Genomic DNA, 19,049 nt, shown 5'->3' with positions numbered 1-19,049 from the left:
TCGCTCAATGGTGGTATGCGTATCCCGTGCCTAGATTAGTAAAATAAATCGATCGATATCTTGCTACAGCAATCTTGCTATCACACATGGGGCGTTGTCGCTATCTTGCTTCACTAAAGAGATCGATATGTAGACTACTACCAAGAGACCTGTTCATGGATTTAAGACTTAGGAACTCACTGAAAACAGACGTAGAGCAAGATCATGATTGAAATTGTCCTATAAAGTAGTATTGACACGAACAAAAAAGGAATTGGGTAAAACAGGATGCAACAAGGACGAGCTATAGTGAATCCAACTGCAAACTTCTCGGTTCCTGAACCCAAACCAAACCAAACCAAACCAAACGCCACGCAGAACATGCCCAAAAACCATTATTCGCTCCGCAGAAACAGACCAACAATTCAGACCGAAAAGACGTGCAGACTCAAACATTAAACAGCATCCAGATGCATCACAAGAAAGGGGTATGCAGAAATAGTGTCCTGGGGGACCATGAGAATCGAAGAGGAAGCACTGGGAGGCAACGTAAAATCCCGGCACCAGCATCAAGTGTGGCCTTTATTTAGTGAACAACTTTGGTTGCCCGCGCTGGGCTGATAGTGTTGCTACCAACACGACCACTGGGCTTTCGAATCCCGCGAGATTCACTACGGTTGCTGTCGGTTACCCGACGAGGACTGGACCGGACCTTGCTAACGGAAATAGGCGCAGTACCACTCTTCCGGCTGACCGGAGTCTTCGGGGCTGAATGGTCGACCCAGTTTTCTTGGTCCTGATGGTTGTCTTCCGTAAGGGTGTAGCTGGCAGTGACAGTTGCAGAGTAGCTAATCGACCGTGATGTAGGCGATGCAACAGGTGATCTAGAAGCCCTCTTAGCGAGTCTGCGAAGCTGGACCTCTTCCTCGCTCTCACTGCTCTCGTTGCTCTTGCGGTGGGTGCGGTGGGTGCGCTGGTCATTTTCCACGGCCAAATTACCGGAGACAGTTCGAGAATAAGGATGATGCCTTGAGTCCTTGCGGTGGGACTTGCGAGGTTGGCCAGGGGTGGGTGCTGGAAGATCTTGGTCGGGGTAGGCGGCTGCTTCATTGTGGTCGATCTCTCCGAGTGCTGCGCGCTTAGAGTGGCTGTTGTTGGGTGGCGTGGACACCACTCCGTTACTGCTGCGCTTCTTGGTCGAAATTCGCGGAGTGGCAGGCACAGACTGAGCGAGCTTCTCGCGCATACTATCCTCAAACCACCACTCACGGAAAGCACCCTGGTTAAGGTGAAGCCAGTGCTGTTGGGGTCCAACGACCATTCCAGGCCGCATGAATCGCATGAATGCAATGACCTCATTTGCGGTGAATCCGTACTTGTAGATCAGATAAGCGCCGATCAAACAGCCGGTGCGACCGAGGCCAGCCTTGCAGTGAACGGCAATGCCCTTCTTCTTGATGGTGATCATCTCGTGGGCCATCTTGATGAACCGACGCACAAGCTGCAGGGGAGGGCAGGTGCCGTCCTCGAATATCATATCAATGTGTGAGATCCCCATCGCAGTGAAGTATGAAGGGCAGTAAAGCTCCGAGTTGAGTCGCACAACAAGGCCCACATTGCGCTGGTGGAAGTGTGCCAAGACGTTCTTGAATGGCATAGGAAGCTTAGAAGACGAGATTTCGGAAATCGTTGTGGGTAATGCGTCGTACTCGGGGGTGTTGATGGGGATTGGTGCAATTGGCTGCTGCTGGGGGGATGCAAAGGCGAGGAAGTCCGGTGTAACCCAGTTGAAATCACCCATGTCAACACGCTCGAATTTTTCGTACCTGGAAATTAATCAGCATTTAATGTCCAGAATAATATGCGTCAGGCACTTACTCCTCAAGGTTAAAATCACGAAGCCCACAGAGGGACTGCTCCTTGGCCTTCCACACGCCGTAAACGACATCTTGAATGTTCAGGATAAAATCAGCCTGGCTGTATCCAGCGTCGCGGAACGGCATGTAGGGAGGATCGGCCTGAGCAATGGGTGCTAGAGCCAGATGGGGTGGCCACGACTGAATCATAACCATATAGCATGCAACTAGACAAGCTGCGTTTGCACGGCTGCGCGCATCTGTCTTGCTGTAGAAGACCACCGGGCGATCGCTGTTGGCTGGGTCACCGAGGATTTCATGGAAGAGAACAGCAAATCGGTAGAGGTGACCGATGTGCAGCGGGCCGAAATCAGCGTGGAAGGCATTGTAAAGCAGAGTGTCATCGATGGTGAAGTACACAGGAGAGCGGCGCTTGCTCGGAGTAGCAGGCTGGGCACGTGCGCGCTTGCTTGGAGATTTGGGATGGTCCGCATGGAATGGGAACGGAGTTCTGGAGCTTGGAGGCGAATCGTAGGATGCAAGATACAGGCGATCTAAACACAAAGTGGTCTTAGTTATCGAAGAACGATGGAAGATTATTAGTTCGTTCCAAAGCATTGTACGGACCTTGGATATACTCGATCATCTGGCCGCCGTGGTCGGTAGTCATATTGTTTTCTTGTTGTTTGTTGACAGACAAACCCTGGAGAGATTTTGTAGCGTCGATTCAGTCAATGAAGTAGATCGAGATGGTACCGTCGAAGGCACTGGATTTGCCGGTGCGACTCGGAAAATAGGCGAAGCCAATTGTAAGAGAATGGTCGCGGTAGCACAGAGATCTAAAGGCTCATGCTCAGAGTAGTAACAAAGATACTCTGAATGGTAAGAATAAAAAGAGAAGACCAGTCCTGTACAGATGAGGGGTTAGGAAGAAAAGGAAATCAACACAAGTCGAAGGTGTATGATGTTTTGGGGGCAGCTGCCATGCCACTGTTATGTTGTGCCTTCCCTGTTTGGGACTAGTGGCGGCCGTTGACGTGGCAACCTAGTTGCCTAAGGCAGAAACTGGGTGCCTTCCACATTCTGCGAAAAACACAAACACAAACAACAATACAAAACACCTATACAAACATCACAAACATAAACAGAATACCTCACATCTCTTCCATCGAGCTCTCCGATCTCGCTGTCTTCAAGAAGTCTCATTGCACATTATTATGTGATAACCATATTGGCAAAACATCAAGCATGGAGTGATATGCAATGGATAAATACCAAGTTACTCAAATCCTCATGGCTAGAGCCAGCCTCTCTGTTGTTCCATTTATGGTTCTTAGGATGCCTTCACAACTCGATACTCGCAATATGCGGACTACAGTGGCCTCCCTTCTTCTTTAATACAGAAACAGTCGGTAGATCCCTTTAGGGCTACAGTGTCCAGTGCTCACTAAGTTCAAGCCGTTCCACCTGCACCATACAGCAAGTGGTGCTGGTCAACTAAACTAATAATAGAAGAGCCAGTCCGGATCTTCAACACCAATTGTTGAGGTGGCCTTGCTGGACACAACGATTACTACATGTCAGCTCTTGGTCATGTCTATCAGGGTTCTTGATTGCGCCTTATTATTGACCGTGGCGAACTAGCGGTCTGACTGGTCACGTTCGGTTGATTTCTCCGAGTAAATGGTGGATCCTGGTGACACCCGTTAGACGTAGGCCAGACGTTGTATTAACTATTGGGCGCTACCTACAAATGTAAGTACCTCTTCAATTGGAAATCATTTGCCTTAGCAGGATCGGAACACTTCCAAATTGCTCAGGCCTTCGAGTATAGGAATTGGACTTTAGCCCGTTCCCATTAATGGCCATGGGTGGCTTCGGCACAGGCTGGACCCTATGCTTTCGATGCAAGTTTCGATGCAGGGGCCAAATGGTTTCAAACTCACGTTCAGTCCTCTGAGAGCAAAAAGTGAAGATCAAAGTAATTTTAAGATCCCGCAGGAAAAGAAAGGACCCTTACCTGAGCCTATTTCGTGGTCAATGCGCATTTTTCCCTAACTTCAAGTCACTTCCCCCATTGGTCTTTCGTTTTATTTTGCTGATTTGGGAGAGCCCAACCAAGGATCGAAGATCGAAGATCGAACTTGCAGCATCAAGAGCCCATGATCCCTCTCCTAGGCACGACAGCCTCGATCAGCTCTATATAGGCACATTCAAACTGTACTGAGCATCCCAAAATCACTAGTGCGCCTTCTTGCTGCATATTACCGCCACAAGTACAATCTAACAATATCCATTATCCTTTGACCATGCTGTTGAGAAACCTCTGATTGGAGACCACATGGGCACATACATCCCGTCTTTGGCGCAATTTCGCCTGTTGGTGTCAATCGTGATCATTGACCCGAACGGAAGATATCAGCCACGGTCAAGAAATCACCCCTAATATCTGCATGCGAGGCATCTCTTTATGGCCGACAGTCAAAACAACCCCAGAAAATTGGTATATAATCCGCCCTCTTGGCTCGCATTGTTTCTTCTCCATTAAGTCACCCATTCACTTCAGTCACTCTTTTGCTGATCTTCGATCTTTCTTGTACATCCATCCCACTAAGTCACTCGTTTAAACTTTTTCTTCTATATCCGCCACAATGAAGTTTACTGGATTCACCACTTCCCTTGCCCTCGCTGGCTTCGCTTACTCCGCTGCCCTCCCCGCCTTTGGCGATGTTGAGTCCACTGTGGCAGGTGTCAAAGATACCGTTGTCGGAGGCGTTGTTGGTCCCGTCGTCTCCACCACCGGTGGTCTGACTGGCGCCACGAAGCGCACTGATTTCGATGGCCTGAAAGAAACTGTTCAAACCGTTCCCAGGATAGTCGACGGTGGTGTTGCTATCGCTTCCGGTGCTGTTGGAACCGTCGCCGGTGCCGGGAAGCGCGATCATATCACCTCTGTAGGGGAAACTGTCCAGGCTGTGCCCGGTGTGGTCAACAGCGGTGTTAACACTGCTGCTGGGGCTGTTGGTACCGCTAAGGGTGTCGCTTCCGGTGCTGTTGGCACCGTCGCCGGTGCCGGGAAGCGCGATCATATCACCTCTGTAGGGGAAACTGTCCAGGCTGTGCCCGGTGTGGTCAACAGCGGTGTTAACACTGCTGCTGGGGCTGTTGGTACCGCTAAGGGTGTCGCTTCCGGTGCTGTTGGCACCGTCGCCGGTGCTGGGAAGCGCGATCATATCACCACTGTAGGGGAGACTGTCCAGGCTGTGCCTGGTGTGGTCAACAGCGGTGTTAGCACTGCTGCTGATGCCGTTGGTACCGGTGAGAGCATTACTTCTAATGCTGCCTACACTGCAAATGGTGCTGCTTCCAAAGCCGGTGCTCTTGGCAAGCGCCAGTTCGAGAATTTTGCCGGTCCCATCGCTGGCACTGCTGCCGCTGTCACTGGAAGCTCAGTTCCCGCCGTCGTTCATAGTATGTTTATTATCCGCCACCCATGACTATCCATCATACTTAGCTAACGTAATCACAGAGGTTGGAACCACCGTCGATGGTACTATCAAGCCCCGCAATTTCGAAGCCAGCATCGACAACATCATCGCCGCTCTGACCAACAACCCTCACGGTTTCGCTATTTCTCTTGCTGGCCTCGCCCATGCCGTCAACGTCGACGAGATCACTCAGGACCAGCTCTCTGAGCTCCCCGCCCTCCAGGCCGTCCTCGCCCTCCTCCACCTTTAAATCCATCAAGCCGAGACTTACTCGAGTCTGACCTGGGATGCACTTCAAGACAATCATGACTGTATCTGGTCACTGCGATATACCTATTGTTTCTTCTTTTCGTGCCTTTGTGGTATCCTTCGAAATTTTTTTGTGACTGCTTGAATTTCATGTACAATATTGTTAGGTACCTTCTAGGCGCTCTATATGCCTCCTCAATGGGTGATCTGACTGGAAGGAATATTTACGCCACCAAATCAACTTTGCTACTTTTTGTTCGCATTATCATTCCTCTTCATTTCCCCCACCAGTAACCTCCCATTAATCTTTTCTTCTGATGCGTCAAATTGATCTGCCATTTGGATACAGTAAAGAACGGCGGAGACTCAAAGTTTGTAAAACAAAGCAAATGAAAAGTGATCTATGTATCTGTATTCTTACAAGTAGAACTATCGATGTTTGAATTGGCATTTATAGCGATACCAGAAGCATATAGACCAAGCACACAGAGAATAGGATGCAAGTAAGCGACAATGATGTTCAGAACCGTGAGAGCGATCTTCTTAGGCGAGGCAGTTCATTGAGCGTAATTAAGGTGCAGCCAATAGAAGATGTATATTAGATCGATGTGGCCGTTCATGACGCCGGCGCCGATAATGGTTGAAATAGCGCTTCCGAAGGCGATCTTACTCATTAAAGAGCCGGTGGAGCTAGAAGCACTGGAATTCACTTCAGGGCCAACATAGAAGTAGGCAATAATAACAATGGTGATATGTAGGCAGATCTCAAATCCTTGGAGCATAAAGAGAGATTCCTTAAAATCCTTAGGCGACTTCATCTCGGCGATAAGTCCAATGAAGGAAACGTGGGCACAGTAGGCGAACACGATATTCGAGACGACCTGAAAGCCTGTATAAAGGTTTGTTTCTACCGTGGCCTGGATGATGAGGTCAGCGTGGCTTTCGCTTTCAATGCTCATGGTGATCATGGTGATCATGTCGGCGGTGAAAATACTGAGAAATGAAATGAAAGACATCCAGATCATGCCCTTCATAGTACGCGGGAGCGTGAGGGTGATGGAAATGATCATGTTCATAATACTAAGATGGTAGAGTAGGTGCCGTGGTTGGTAAGGGTATTTATCATAGAGCGGAAGACGAGAAGATGGCTCCCCATAATGAATTTCCAAAAGTGAAATAACCAGTGCTGAAGAGCTCGCGGCCGAATTTGCCTAGAAAGATTTCTCCGGCCTTACCTAGGTTCTAGATATGCGGGTATGTACCTGAAACAGGCCGATGTTATAACCAGTGTAGGTTGCGAGAAGACCGAGGCCAATGATTAAGACGACTCCGGGTACCAGGCCTGGTATAGACATGGCGGATGGCAGAGAGAGGGCACCTAGCGACACTGACTCGCAGATCATGAGAAAACCACATTGCCTTGCAGACGACACATTAGAGCCTCTTTCTTGATACAGCGCATGTAAGAGCTTTCAGTGGATACATGTACATACCACCACTTCAATGTTTTGTACTTAATCTCGGTATACCCCTCGTTACCAAAGATCTCGCGGATTTCACCAGCATTTGACTGACCTTGCTCCTCAAAAACAATAGCAAGTTCAATTGTTTCTCTCGGCAATCTTGTCGTTCTGGTAAGCAGGTCGGGCGGTGTCAATCTCTGTTTTAGTCAACTTGTTAAATGTAACAGGAAGGTTGTTGAACAGATGGTTATCGGGAATGGTCTTCGGTCAAAAGTACCACGATACCACAAGAGGAAAAAGAAAGATACATAGATATATAGACGGAAGGATAGAGCGATATGATTGACCATTGCAGGGGATATCCCCTATTTATGAGTTTCCAGGTTCCCCCATGTTTATTTCCCCATCCAGGGCGAATTCCTCGATATCTATAGAATTATCACAAATCAAGTGGCAGATGTAGAGCCAAGATAAATAAGATTTAAGTTAGAAAGACGATCGATAGGGTTACCAAGGTTTCTTCGCTGCTCTTAGCGTCGGTAAATTCAAACCTTAATGCTACTCTGTTCAGTGAACGTCCCAACAAATTCCCCGGGCTTTACCCCCAGAAATTACTGATATTTATGCTTTTCGTTCTATCAAAAGGCTCCATAGCTACCTAATTTCTTTGTGTTCTTATGGCCAATTAATGGCAATGAGTTGGTAAGAACTGATGAGAAATCATAGATTGATGGAATATAAGGATTCTATGATAGTGTAAGGGAGCAATTAGACTCCACGGCTTTCAATTAGCCTTCTTACAACTTTAGGTCCCTCAATGTCAATCAACGTTTTAAACAGGGACACGACAAGCACGCGACATTGGGATGACTACGATTTTGGTAAATCTGTTTGAGATAAACATTCCGTCAATTAGCGTTGTTGTAAAGCATGACTATCCGACAATAAATGTCTAAGAGCTAATTCTGACATTTTGCGACTCTTTAATCTATCTGGGTAGGTATGTAGAAATGTCTTTTTGCTAGCTGCTTGAGTACGTGTACTCCGTACGTACATATATATTTCGAGTTACATCCAAATATACACGCATTATTACCAAGTACCAAGATTTGATAAAGAAAGTAGTGGACTGGTTATTGAATTACGCTCTGTCAGGTAAGTGTAGGTAAAACTAGGGAATGAAAATATGTATTGAAGTACTCATCTAGATTTGTTCCATTTTTACTCATTCCTTTATCAATACTGAAGATAAATCGATACCTAGGTAATAATAATGATGCTAGGTTATTCCAAATACTTCACCTGGACCAGAATCATACCACCTAGCAAGTGCTTACATACTAGTGTGAACCTGAGCATATCTGTATGTCCATACTACAGCAGTCCCTCCAATGTACTATATAGTACATCATCTGACAAATTACAAGGTTACACTCTGGAGTCCGGTGATGTCAACATATTTGCCAAGACTTGCAGACATACATACATGTAGTTGGCCTATCCGTCAATCCTTCTCTAGCACTGCTCAGCCCTGATTATGAATTTAGACGGATCCAGGTACACCTGTACATGCGTATAGAGCACTAGATAATGCACAAAGTGGATAAAAAGAATTTAGGCTTACCACCCAAATTCACAACGAACCAATCAAATCACAAGGATTTCAATCATCGGCTTCGGACAATTACCAATACCGTCGGGAGCCAGGCTCTCCGTGCCCAGACCCGCGCCCAATTGGTAAGAATGCAAACCAGACCTCGGCCCAGTCGAACATTCGAAAAAATACAAGAAGCATGTTTTCGCGCCGAATCCTCCGATCTTCTTGTTCTGCCAGCTCTCTCCGTATCCCTTCAACGACGTCATATTTCTCCCCGCGTACTTTGAATCGCAACGTGAATCTTTCCCCTCTCTCACACCGTCACATCAATATGTCTTCCGCTACTTCTTTCTATGATTTCGAGCCTGTCGATAGTACGTATCACTTGATGGGATTTGCCGTACAAAATGCTAACTAGAACTCAGAGAAGGGTGCTCCCTTCCCCCTCGCCTCCCTTAACGGCAAGGTCGTCCTCGTCGTGAACACCGCCTCCAAGTGCGGTTTCACTCCCCAGTTCGAAGGTCTTGAGAAACTCTACCAGAAACTGAAGACCAAGTACCCCGAAGACTTCACTATAATCGGTTTCCCTTGCAACCAGTTCGGTAGCCAGGATCCCGGCTCCGACGAAGAAATCCAGTCCTTTTGCCAGCTCAACTACGGTGTCACATTCCCCGTGCTTGGAAAACTTGATGTGAATGGCGACAATGCCGCGCCTGTGTGGACTTTCATGAAGGAGAAGCAGCCTGGTCTTTTGGGACTTAAGCGTGTCAAGTGGAACTTCGAGAAGTTCTTGATTTCTGCTGATGGAAATGTTGTTGGCCGCTGGGCTTCTGTTACTAAGCCCGAGGGCCTTGAGGATACTATTGTTAAGGAGATCGAGAAGGCTAAGAAGGAGGGTGTCCTTGCCTCGCAGAAGGGTGCCGCTGCTGCTGAGCAGTCCTAGATTTGTTCTAGGGGTTTTTGTGAATTATGATGATACCTTTTGTTGACTTTTTGTATCTATATTTCGGTTTCGGCTTGTATTATACTCCTGCTCAGACTACATGGGAATTTACTGGGTGGTAGTGAGTGGTAGTAATAATTCGTATCTCAATTTTCAAGCACCACCAGTTCTCCGGACCTAAATTCCACTGGAGTACTTTTTGGGATGCCCGGCAGATCGCTATTCATATCTTGATTAAATACCTGATCTAGGCGGAGGCGCCGCCTTTGGGAACAAGATTCCGCAGCGACAGGTCGTAAACCACATCCTCGACCTTCTTGACCTGTACAAATATATTAGAATAGCAAAGTGGACATAGTCGATCGGTGACAACATACACTGTACTTGATACCATCACTGCGCTTGCGCAGGATATCGTTCTTCAAGTTCAAAAGCTGGAAGCCAGCGAAAAGCTCCTTGATAAAATTGCCGATTTGCATCGGCCGGGTGTAGTCACCCAGAGTAACCGAGTTAACGGCGAGGCGAGACTGAGCGAAGTTAGTAATGGTAGGCGGATGGAAACCGACGACCGGGACACGAACTAGTTCCTCAACCATGGCAATCAGTGCCAGCAGATACTCCTCAATGGTGAGGTGGAAGGCATCCTGATCTTTCAGGTTGACAGGAACTAAGGAACAGATTCGATTAGCTTTGTAGTGATAGACTAATGAGAAACATGGCGGCATAACCTACTCTCTAGGAACTTGCCCACATCCTCGATAGTCATGAATGATGCAGAGCTAGGTCCCTTATGCTCCTGCAAGCCGCCGAGCCACGCGCAAAGCTCGATGGAGGCAACCTGATACACGAATTAGAAGAAGCTTTGAATTTGGTCGAATGAACTAACCAGGTTCTGCAATTCACGGGTCCACAGACCGTTGTACTTGTAGAAGGGGTGCTGATCTGCCACGGCCTTCAGACGGGCAACCTCTTGCTTCTGAGCAAGGATTTCTGTCGTGACATCGTCAAGAACGGGCTTCACTATTATACGTTAGCGAGGTAGCCCTGAAGAAATATCGGTAGCCCTGATGAAATATCATCTCCTTGAATGCATAAACTCGCAAGGATCTGTGTTTCCTGATGCCATTTTCGGGCGCTTGGAACATGTACTTACGTTGATCAGCAGGTGTGGAATGAGCTCGCGACAGAATGGCCTGAGTGGAACGTCCTATGGGTTCACTATTAGCTTTGTTCGACGGGATCCTCTCGTCCCCCGCATGGAAGATATCTTAGATATCCTGTTCTAGCTATAGATTGTAAAGCATACCTCGTCTGGCAAGTGTCTGAACAATATCATGGAGCTCCTACGCGCAACTGTTAGCTTTCGACGTTCCGCGCTGGGGTCTTTCGGTGTGGGCTTGGCATGCGAAGAATTCATCAAGCTCTGGATAAGCTTGAACTTACATCGCGGACGGTAGTCTCCTCGTCGATCTTAGTCTGGAGATTCTCGAAAATGCGTTGGTCAATCATTTTGTTGCTTTGTTGTGGTCGTAGCTTAGAATGGGAAAATTCGAGGCGGGTTCGAGAGGTGTGGTGCTGGCCGCAGTTACGTCAAATTCTATGTTGAAAAAGAGGAATAGCTCACAACGCACCATACTTTATGTATTTTTTAGATGGAGAAATGAAACAAGGAGATTCTGTGTCTGTTGATTTTTTACTTTGCTTTTAGATGTATAATTTTCATTAGTGGGCGATGTATGCTTTTACTACAAGTTACACTACAGGCCTACAGCTAAAAAGTACAATTTACAAGACTTTACCGAAACTGTCCGCAACTTGAAAGCCTGATCTCGCAGAAAGCGATCGATCCATGTATGCTTTTATACCAATTGAAATGATCGCAAAGCGACCCCTAGAAAGCAAAACTCCAGACCCATGCCCATATCCCCAGGCTTTATCTTCTTGCCAGATTTATTCGGCTATCATCATTAACATCGTAAAGAAGCGACACGGACTGACTGGTGCCAGGGTATTCGCGCGAGGGATGGAGCGCTTAGTATCGGTATCTGGTAGAGTAGTCTGCACCAACCGTTAGGAACTAATGTCTTCATTTCGCGACGAGGATGCTTACCTTTCGGGCTGACCACCAGACCACGACCCTTCTTTGCACCTTTGTAAATTGTTTCGATGATGTCGATCAATTCCTGCTTGTCTTCCAGCACCCAGTTTAACTTGTTGTTGTTTCCCGTGCCGAAATCACACATCATATGCTTGTTGCGATAGAAGAACATAATTGTCATTCGGTCATAAAGTTCGTACATCTGGTTGAAATCCGGGACTTGGTCGACATCGCATAGGTAGATAACCGCAAAGTCTAGTAGACAAATTAGCTGTAGTTCGATTAGCTTGAGATAGGTTGCTCACTCTTAACCCGCTCAGCAATTTTGTAGAGCAGTTCATCTTGTTGAATACCTGGATTTATGGGTCAGTATAAGTCCAGAAGTGGAAGTTCAGCTCCAGTACTCACAGTCGGGATCATGGTCGCGCCCGAACCGGATCACCACCAGGCGTTCCTCCTCAGAGAGGATGGCCTGGTCTACATGCCAGGCTGTTTGCAAATGAGGCAGAACGATTGAACCCATCGCGACGGTTGTTCTTGTGTTGACTGAGGATGCGAGAAGGGAAAAATTGGTGGGCTTATCGATTGGCCCCGCGATGGAGCTTCGGGTCATGTGACCATATATTTGGCGGCGAGGTTATAAGCCCAGGGACTTTTCATATAGATTGAATATTATTTGTTAAATGATTCATTCTCAGAGAAGACTTACCACAATATAGCTACGTGTTATAATATGAGGATTAAGTCCACTTAGGCATTGAATGTTAAACATACGACGAGTATAACAGCCATTAGAAGAATACACTTCGGTAGAAGTACAGCATAACCACCACTTTCTAGTGACTCACGAACACCCTAAAAGTGATATATGTCTATCTACAACTATAAGAAATAATGTCGTCCTTCAGTTCATGTCATGTTTGGGCCTATGCCAGCATCAAGCAGAACCATACAACGCTGATTGATCGTCTTGGCTTGGGTGGAACAGTTGTTACAATGGCGACAAAATGATTGCAAGGTCCGCACTAGATGATGTCAATAATCGAGAACTCTCACGCCTCACCATGCAGACCACTCGGCTGCATGCCTCATGCCTTCTCAAGCCCAATCGTAGGATGTGTTTGACAAGGCTTAGTGCATCTGAGTGATTCCATTGAAGTGGTGATCGCGGTAGACTAGAGACTAGTGGTATGGTATAAGGGTTTCAAGGGACGAGAGGTGTTCCTGGATCAGCTTCGTGACCGCTGTTTGCTGATTAGCATGTTGCAAGTCACAGCCCAGATATTGTTCAGCGGTCGGAGGAGTTGATGGGTACGTATGTGGTCGTTGGCTATCGATGATGGAGTGGGATGACGCGTTAAGAATGCTTCAGTTTCCGTGGCATAGCTTCAAGTGTTAACTGTTTTGGATGAGGATATTCACACAAGTGATGATAAAAGCCTCTGGGGATTATTGGTATTGGAAGAGCTGGACATGTTAGATACAGACTGTAGGTGTTGAACGTCAAGACGCCTATAGCATACACAACACAGTCAGCGATCAGACACATAAGATTTACTACTATTGGAGGTTGACATCTTCTCCAAATACCCGGACAAGCCGAATAGCTGATGAAAAGTGTTTGCGTCGACCGGGGATAGTGTAAGCCCAGTGACACTGTGCAACAAGACATGCGCAAGCACAGAGGTCAAGTTGCGAGATCCAAAAATGAGAATAATCAAAGTATGTTCATTAAGAACACTTTCAGAGATTAAACTGAAAAGAACAGATACTACACTTGATCTAAGCCAATAGGCAAAGAGAGCTGAAGAAGAAAGAAAAAAGACTAAGTTCGCAAGACCTGGCACCTTATTTATACCCACGGATGGGTGGGTCCGCTGCTAGCTTCGATCAAGCGATCCAATAAGAGAGCGTCAAACTGACTCATTAGTTCCAGGAAAATGGCCAATCAGAGACCAGCAACTCACTCTAGGGCTTGGGGCTGTATTAGTCAGCAACAGTATTAGTCATAATTACACGTGACAGTCATTCTTTGCCCTAACTATCTTAATTAGGATTAGCGCAGCACACCTCAGCGCGAATTTTCGATAATCAATTCGGCTCCACCGCGAATTTTAGGACGTTGTCTTGACCATCTCTCTCGCCGGCGCAGGATATTTACCTCTTTGCGACCTTTCCCAATTTTCATCTCCCCCCAAATCCATCAAAAATGGCTCCCGTTGCTGTACGTTGAATCCAAACCGCTTTGCTGTTCCCCCCAACGGCGTCTTGCACTTTTTTCCTCGTCACCGGGTTCGATATTGAAAAATCTATCGAGCTCGATGTCCACGGGAATATTGCAGGATTGCCCGGGGCTCGACATTATGGAGCAGTAGGCTAATTAGATTTTTATTTGGTATAGGCTCGTGGTCGCAAGGCCCAGAAGGTTACCCAGAAGGTATGTTTGCACTGCAAAAATGACTCTTGATTACGAACTGGCATCTAACGTGTTCACAGTTCGTTATCAACGCTTCCCAGCCTGCCTCCGACAAGATTTTCGATGTCTCCGCCTTCGAGAAGTTCCTCCACGACCGCATCAAGGTCGAGGGCCGTGTCGGCAACCTCGGTGACAACGTCGTGATCTCCCAGTCCGGCGAGGGCAAGATCGAGGTCGTTGCTCACATTCCCTTCTCCGGCCGCTACCTGAAGTACCTGTGAGTATACCTTTTGCGCTGATGTCTGTGGAAGAAAACCCGCTGACAATGTTTCGCAATCCAGCACCAAGAAGTACCTCAAGAAGCAGCAGCTCCGTGACTGGCTCCGTGTCGTCTCCACCTCCAAGGGTGTCTACGAGCTCCGCTTCTACAACGTCGTCAACGATGAGGCTGAGGAGGATGAGGAATAAGCGTGTCGCTTCGACATGTCTTTTTCTCTGCCTTGATCGATCAGATTCGGTCTGTGGATCATGCTTGGAATGTTCTTCGGGACTATGAGCGAGAGCCATGGGGGGATATATTGGTCTATGAGGCTACGAATAAAACTAAAAAAGTTTATACCCTCACTTTACTTTGGTAGACATGCTTTCATTGTAGCGATATGTACTCCGTAGACTAAACGAACATGCATTGGATGCTACTTACTCGCTCCACCCTTGTTGATGAAGATGCAGAACAAATGCAGGGTATCTCGTACATCATAAATGCGAAGTGGAATCATAAATGCGAAGTGGAAATATCAATCCTGGTATCCCCGATCACTTGCACGATCAACTACCTGCTAGGGCCTTTCTTGCGGTGTTGATCATTAGGACGAACGGGTAAGCCGTTCTCAATTTTCCAACCTTTCCTCTGGAGGTCCTTCATCCTCTCGCCTAGCTTGAGTCTCACCAAATCGCCCGTAGCAATAGCATCCTCCTTCGAGTCGTGCCCATTATCTCCCATCTGTATGTCGCGGCCAAGATGTTTCTGCACAAGGGCCTTGAGGCCGATGCGGATGGGAAGCCCCCTTGGGTGGGGATACAGGAGGACGGTGTCAATAACTGTAGGATGGATGATTCGGCAGACATTCAAGTCGTTATCGATGGCATGGCCGATGAGAGGCGTTTCCGGCTGGAGGAGGTTCAAAAGCAACTCACGAGCCTCTGCGGGTGACTGCACGAGCTGCAAAGGTGCACTGGCCTTCCCTTTCTCATCGGCGGAGGTTGGTTCTGAACTAGAAACCGTAGGATCATAGGGTTTGGCAGAGGCGTAGTGTTGAGGTGTCACTCCGGAAAAGCGCGTGTTAAGATCCAGGATCTCGCCCGTGGGTCGCACTAACACATCGAGGAGCTCCCGACCTCCAGGCCAGCTGACAGCAGTGAGACGAACCATCTCCATACCCAAAGTCGTGTAACCCATCTCACAATCAATGCTGACGGGCTCCAGGGGACCTTTGTCGGGTTGCGGTGGGGTAGTTTTGAATTGAAGGATGGATGCAAGTCGCTTGGTTTCTGAAACTTTGAAGACATGCATGTCGGCTTTGGTGCAGCCAGTAGAGGCGCCCAATGATTCGTTGCAGCACGGGAAGTAAGGTTGCGCGGGACCTGTGGCATGGTCTGTTTTCTTGCGGGGAGGGTGGACGGGTCGTCCTGGATGATAGTTACACTGGCCCCCCGTGGTCAGGGTGCCATCTTCACGGCGACCCGGGAATACCTGGAACCGTTGGCTGCATCTGTCGCATTTCTCCCAACCCTTGGACTCGTCGACCCCTTTTTGGGCGGACTCCATCTCGGCCTTGGTTGGAGCTTTTGTGACATACCCATGTTCTTCGAGGCCAGCGAGGGGTGTGACGAGGTGAGACACAATGGCAATCTCTCCTGCAGGAGTGAGGCCTGTGTTAACAGGTTTGGGTCCCATCCGAGGGTTTTCAATGGGGTTGATCTTATAGTATCGCCCATTCAGGTGAGCCATCACCTCTTTGACCCAATCGTCAATCTTCATTTTCGTAATTTTCACAATTCGAAGTTTGATGACATTGCCATAGACACCCGGGTGTTCCCTAGCATACATCTCCTCCTCATCCAGAGCCATTGTTATGACTTCGTCGGGAGTCAGGATGAAACATCGGTTCGATTCATCCTTGTCCTTGCTCAGTTTCTCATTTTGAATTGTCATAGTAGAGTGAAGCTTTTTTAGAATAGCAGTCCGAGTAGTATGTGTTGCTGGTGCAGATTTGAGCATGCGAGGATTCAAACTTTCTTTCGGAGCCTGGCGAGTGGGAAGTTGTGCAATTTTAGCAGGAGCATTGCTGAGTTTCATAGGCTCTTTCTCGGAAGACATTGAGGACTCAGCGTGACTTGGTGACTTGGGATTAGCTTGGTTGCTCATTTGCGCTTTCAGAGCGTCCTGGTTCCCACTTGGTGGCTTGGAAACAGGTGCCTGCGACGCACGTCGCCCCATTTCGAGTGCAGATCCCCTGTAAGGATTAGATGGGCCATCAGTGCTGCTTTCCAGTTTGGGCCTTTTTGGAGGAGGTCCTGTGTCCACTGATATCAGACGCTGCTCGCCTGTGTTATTCGTCTCAATCGAGTGCAAGAAAAGGCATTTCAACAGGGTGCATTCCTTCCCTCGTGGGCAGATTATGTCCCCAAAACAGCCGAGAGGCGTAAACATGATTTTTCGATACAGCGAAAGACAAAAAGAGACCAAGTCGGAGGGCTTAAACGTGTAGTTTGGCATGCAAGACCTGGCAGTCGAGGGTGTGTCCCTGGACGATGGGTTGAGAGTGGAAAGATTCAGAATCGAGACTAGATGGTATATGACTCGTCCATCCAAACATCTATTCTATCCACTTTCTCGCTGTATAAGCAAACAGACTGAGATGGGTACTGCAAGGTTAAGCCTATCGTATCATTCAGTGTTTGCTGTTGAACTGGTCAACTCCATTCAAAGCAACATCTCCAGCACTATCTCAAAAAAGCAACGCCACTGGGATTTGAGAGAAGCAGACACAGGGCCAATGAAGAAAACAGATGAATTGTGAGACGACAACCACATCGTCAAATGAAAGTTGTTCGTGAAGTTGATAAGTGGCGATGCAAAAAGGACAAACAAATGCCTTATCTTGCAGGCAAAATTCTACATGTTGAAAGAACTCGTTCTTCTCAGGGTTTTTTGCGCTCATTTGAGACTCGTTAATTCGAGATTCCGATGAGTGAATTATTCAACCTGCTTTTCTTTCCATTGCAGCCTAGTTACATCAGTTGCGACACGATGTAATCTCACAGACGCACACAGCCTCCTCAGTTCGACTTAAATCCCTTATCGCCGATAACTCCATGACGACACGCGAGAGTTCGGACGAACAGTCATCCGCAAGGCACAACATCAGCCCCCTTGTCTTTTCGCCTCTACAAGATTCTCATGGCAAACGACACAATGTCAGGAAATACATCCAATGCTGACCACCTCTGTGTGCTGGTCCACGGGTATGTCCCTTCCAAGACCAATGACGTACCAAGCTAATTGACACAACAGACTCTGGGGAAAACCTTCACATCTCGACTACGTGGCATCCGCCCTGAGAGACAAATACGACGAAGATGTCTTTATAATCTGCCCCAAAGCCAACAGCGGCAACTACACCTATGACGGAATCGAGCTTGGTGGGGAACGACTAGTGCACGAGATCGAGGAAACGCTTGAATCACTGGCTGAGATGGGTCGGAATTTCACTAAGATCAGTTTCGTCGGATACTCGCTCGGTGGCCTGCTTGCGCGCTATGCGATCGGCTTGCTGAATGCGCGAGGTTGGTTCGAGAAGCTGGAACCTAGGAACTTTACAACCTTTGCTACGCCCCATGTGGGTGTGAGGGCGCCGCTAAAGGGGTGGAAGGATGACGTTTTCAATGTTCTAGGCGCGAGGACGATCTCGCAGTCTGGTCGACAAATATTTCTCATTGATACATTCCGCGATACCGGTCGGCCGCTTCTTAGCGTTTTGGCTGATCCGGATAGTATCTTTATCCAGGGACTGAAGAAGTTTCAGCGGAAAAGCATCTACGCCAACATCGTGAATGATCGCTCAGTTCTCTTCTATACATCTGCTCTTTCAAAAGTGGATCCTTTTTACGATTTGGAAAATGTGAACATCAACTATGTCGAGGGCTATGAGGACGTTATTATCGATCCCGACACTTATGTGCTACCTCCGATAAAGCGGAAAGCTGGCACATTTGCAGCGCGACTTTGGAAAAAGTGCAAATCAGTGGCTCTCTGGGTTCCACTGTCATTATTGCTCGTCATCCTTGTGCCACTGGCCTGTATAATTTTCCTGATCAACGCCGGGATCCAAACGTTTCGCAGCTCAAAACGCATTCGCATGCACGAGGTCGGAGAACGTGGCGTCCTTTTTGGTAAGTACAGAGTACCTGTGCTGGTTCAAGACGTCCAGCATGTTATGGAGCAGGTTTTCGAGAACGTCAATGCTAGCCAGGAGCCGAATTATCTCTCAAACAGCGATACTGAGGTCTCTGACTCTGTGCCCGAGAAGGCAGGTCAATCACCTGCTTCGAATTCTGCTAGAAATGATGCCCATGTCGAATCTTCTACCAGAAGACGATCATCGACGGCGGTGCATTCTCCCAAGCTTGCATTGACGTCGGAACAATTTGGCATTATTGATTCACTCAATGAGGTCGGAATCAAAACATATCCCGTTCACATTCAGAGGCATCGACACAGCCATGCGGCTATCATTGTGCGGAGCCCCAAGGATGGGTTTGCGGAAGGAAAGTTGGTGATGAAGCACTGGCTGGACAATGAGTTCACCGTCTGATTATGACTGCACATATTTTCTTCGAAGCGTCGTATGTACTTTTAGGTCTAGTATATAAACACCCCACTATATAGCCAATACAC

At 47.7% G+C, this 19,049-nt stretch overlaps 9 protein-coding genes across 9 annotated transcripts; 4 read left to right on the top strand and 5 right to left on the bottom strand.

Annotated features, from left to right (window-relative positions):
* Positions 1–565: 565 nt before the first annotated feature.
* On the bottom strand, positions 566–2,505 carry cdcA (phosphoprotein phosphatase CDC14; the record flags this gene model as incomplete). The annotated part of the gene is made up of 3 exons (XM_057241060.1): positions 566–1,805; positions 1,858–2,389; positions 2,463–2,505. 3 exons carry the CDS (start codon positions 2,503–2,505, stop codon positions 566–568), a joined length of 1,815 nt encoding a protein of 604 aa, XP_057096419.1.
* A 1,981-nt stretch (positions 2,506–4,486) lies between these two features.
* N7529_005532 (uncharacterized protein) lies at positions 4,487–5,573 on the top strand (the record flags this gene model as incomplete). Its single annotated transcript, XM_057241059.1, has 2 exons — positions 4,487–5,306; positions 5,365–5,573. The coding sequence occupies 2 exons, from the start codon at positions 4,487–4,489 to the stop codon at positions 5,571–5,573; spliced, it is 1,029 nt and encodes a 342-aa protein (XP_057096418.1).
* A 556-nt stretch (positions 5,574–6,129) lies between these two features.
* Positions 6,130–6,927, bottom strand: N7529_005531 (uncharacterized protein; the record flags this gene model as incomplete). The annotated part of the gene is made up of 2 exons (XM_057241058.1): positions 6,130–6,783; positions 6,835–6,927. The coding sequence occupies 2 exons, from the start codon at positions 6,925–6,927 to the stop codon at positions 6,130–6,132; spliced, it is 747 nt and encodes a 248-aa protein (XP_057096417.1).
* A 2,036-nt stretch (positions 6,928–8,963) lies between these two features.
* On the top strand, positions 8,964–9,575 carry N7529_005530 (glutathione peroxidase; the record flags this gene model as incomplete). The annotated part of the gene is made up of 2 exons (XM_057241057.1): positions 8,964–9,006; positions 9,058–9,575. 2 exons carry the CDS (start codon positions 8,964–8,966, stop codon positions 9,573–9,575), a joined length of 561 nt encoding a protein of 186 aa, XP_057096416.1.
* Positions 9,576–9,822: 247 nt separating this feature from the next.
* N7529_005529 (translin) lies at positions 9,823–11,084 on the bottom strand (the record flags this gene model as incomplete). Its single annotated transcript, XM_057241056.1, has 7 exons — positions 9,823–9,897; positions 9,953–10,242; positions 10,308–10,413; positions 10,462–10,595; positions 10,729–10,782; positions 10,882–10,918; positions 11,019–11,084. The coding sequence occupies 7 exons, from the start codon at positions 11,082–11,084 to the stop codon at positions 9,823–9,825; spliced, it is 762 nt and encodes a 253-aa protein (XP_057096415.1).
* Positions 11,085–11,607: 523 nt separating this feature from the next.
* Positions 11,608–12,196, bottom strand: N7529_005528 (DIM1 family thioredoxin-like protein; the record flags this gene model as incomplete). The annotated part of the gene is made up of 4 exons (XM_057241055.1): positions 11,608–11,633; positions 11,686–11,928; positions 11,979–12,026; positions 12,082–12,196. 4 exons carry the CDS (start codon positions 12,194–12,196, stop codon positions 11,608–11,610), a joined length of 432 nt encoding a protein of 143 aa, XP_057096414.1.
* Positions 12,197–13,882: 1,686 nt separating this feature from the next.
* Positions 13,883–14,584, top strand: N7529_005527 (60S ribosomal protein eL22; the record flags this gene model as incomplete). The annotated part of the gene is made up of 4 exons (XM_057241054.1): positions 13,883–13,897; positions 14,075–14,110; positions 14,170–14,366; positions 14,431–14,584. The coding sequence occupies 4 exons, from the start codon at positions 13,883–13,885 to the stop codon at positions 14,555–14,557; spliced, it is 375 nt and encodes a 124-aa protein (XP_057096413.1). The 3' UTR covers positions 14,558–14,584.
* Positions 14,585–14,921: 337 nt separating this feature from the next.
* On the bottom strand, positions 14,922–16,802 carry rex3 (putative RNA exonuclease Rex3; the record flags this gene model as incomplete). The annotated part of the gene is made up of 1 exon (XM_057241053.1): positions 14,922–16,802. One exon carries the CDS (start codon positions 16,800–16,802, stop codon positions 14,922–14,924), a length of 1,881 nt encoding a protein of 626 aa, XP_057096412.1.
* A 765-nt stretch (positions 16,803–17,567) lies between these two features.
* N7529_005525 (lipase ROG1 family protein) lies at positions 17,568–18,966 on the top strand (the record flags this gene model as incomplete). The annotated part of the gene is made up of 2 exons (XM_057241052.1): positions 17,568–17,617; positions 17,667–18,966. 2 exons carry the CDS (start codon positions 17,568–17,570, stop codon positions 18,964–18,966), a joined length of 1,350 nt encoding a protein of 449 aa, XP_057096411.1.
* Between the last annotated feature and the right edge of the window lie 83 nt (positions 18,967–19,049).

Source organism: Penicillium soppii, assembly GCF_028829465.1.
Source record: "Penicillium soppii strain IBT 18220 chromosome Unknown utg000005l, whole genome shotgun sequence".
In the NCBI taxonomy this organism is placed as follows: domain Eukaryota; kingdom Fungi; phylum Ascomycota; class Eurotiomycetes; order Eurotiales; family Aspergillaceae; genus Penicillium; species Penicillium soppii.
This window is presented reverse-complemented; position numbering and strand designations above follow the sequence as displayed.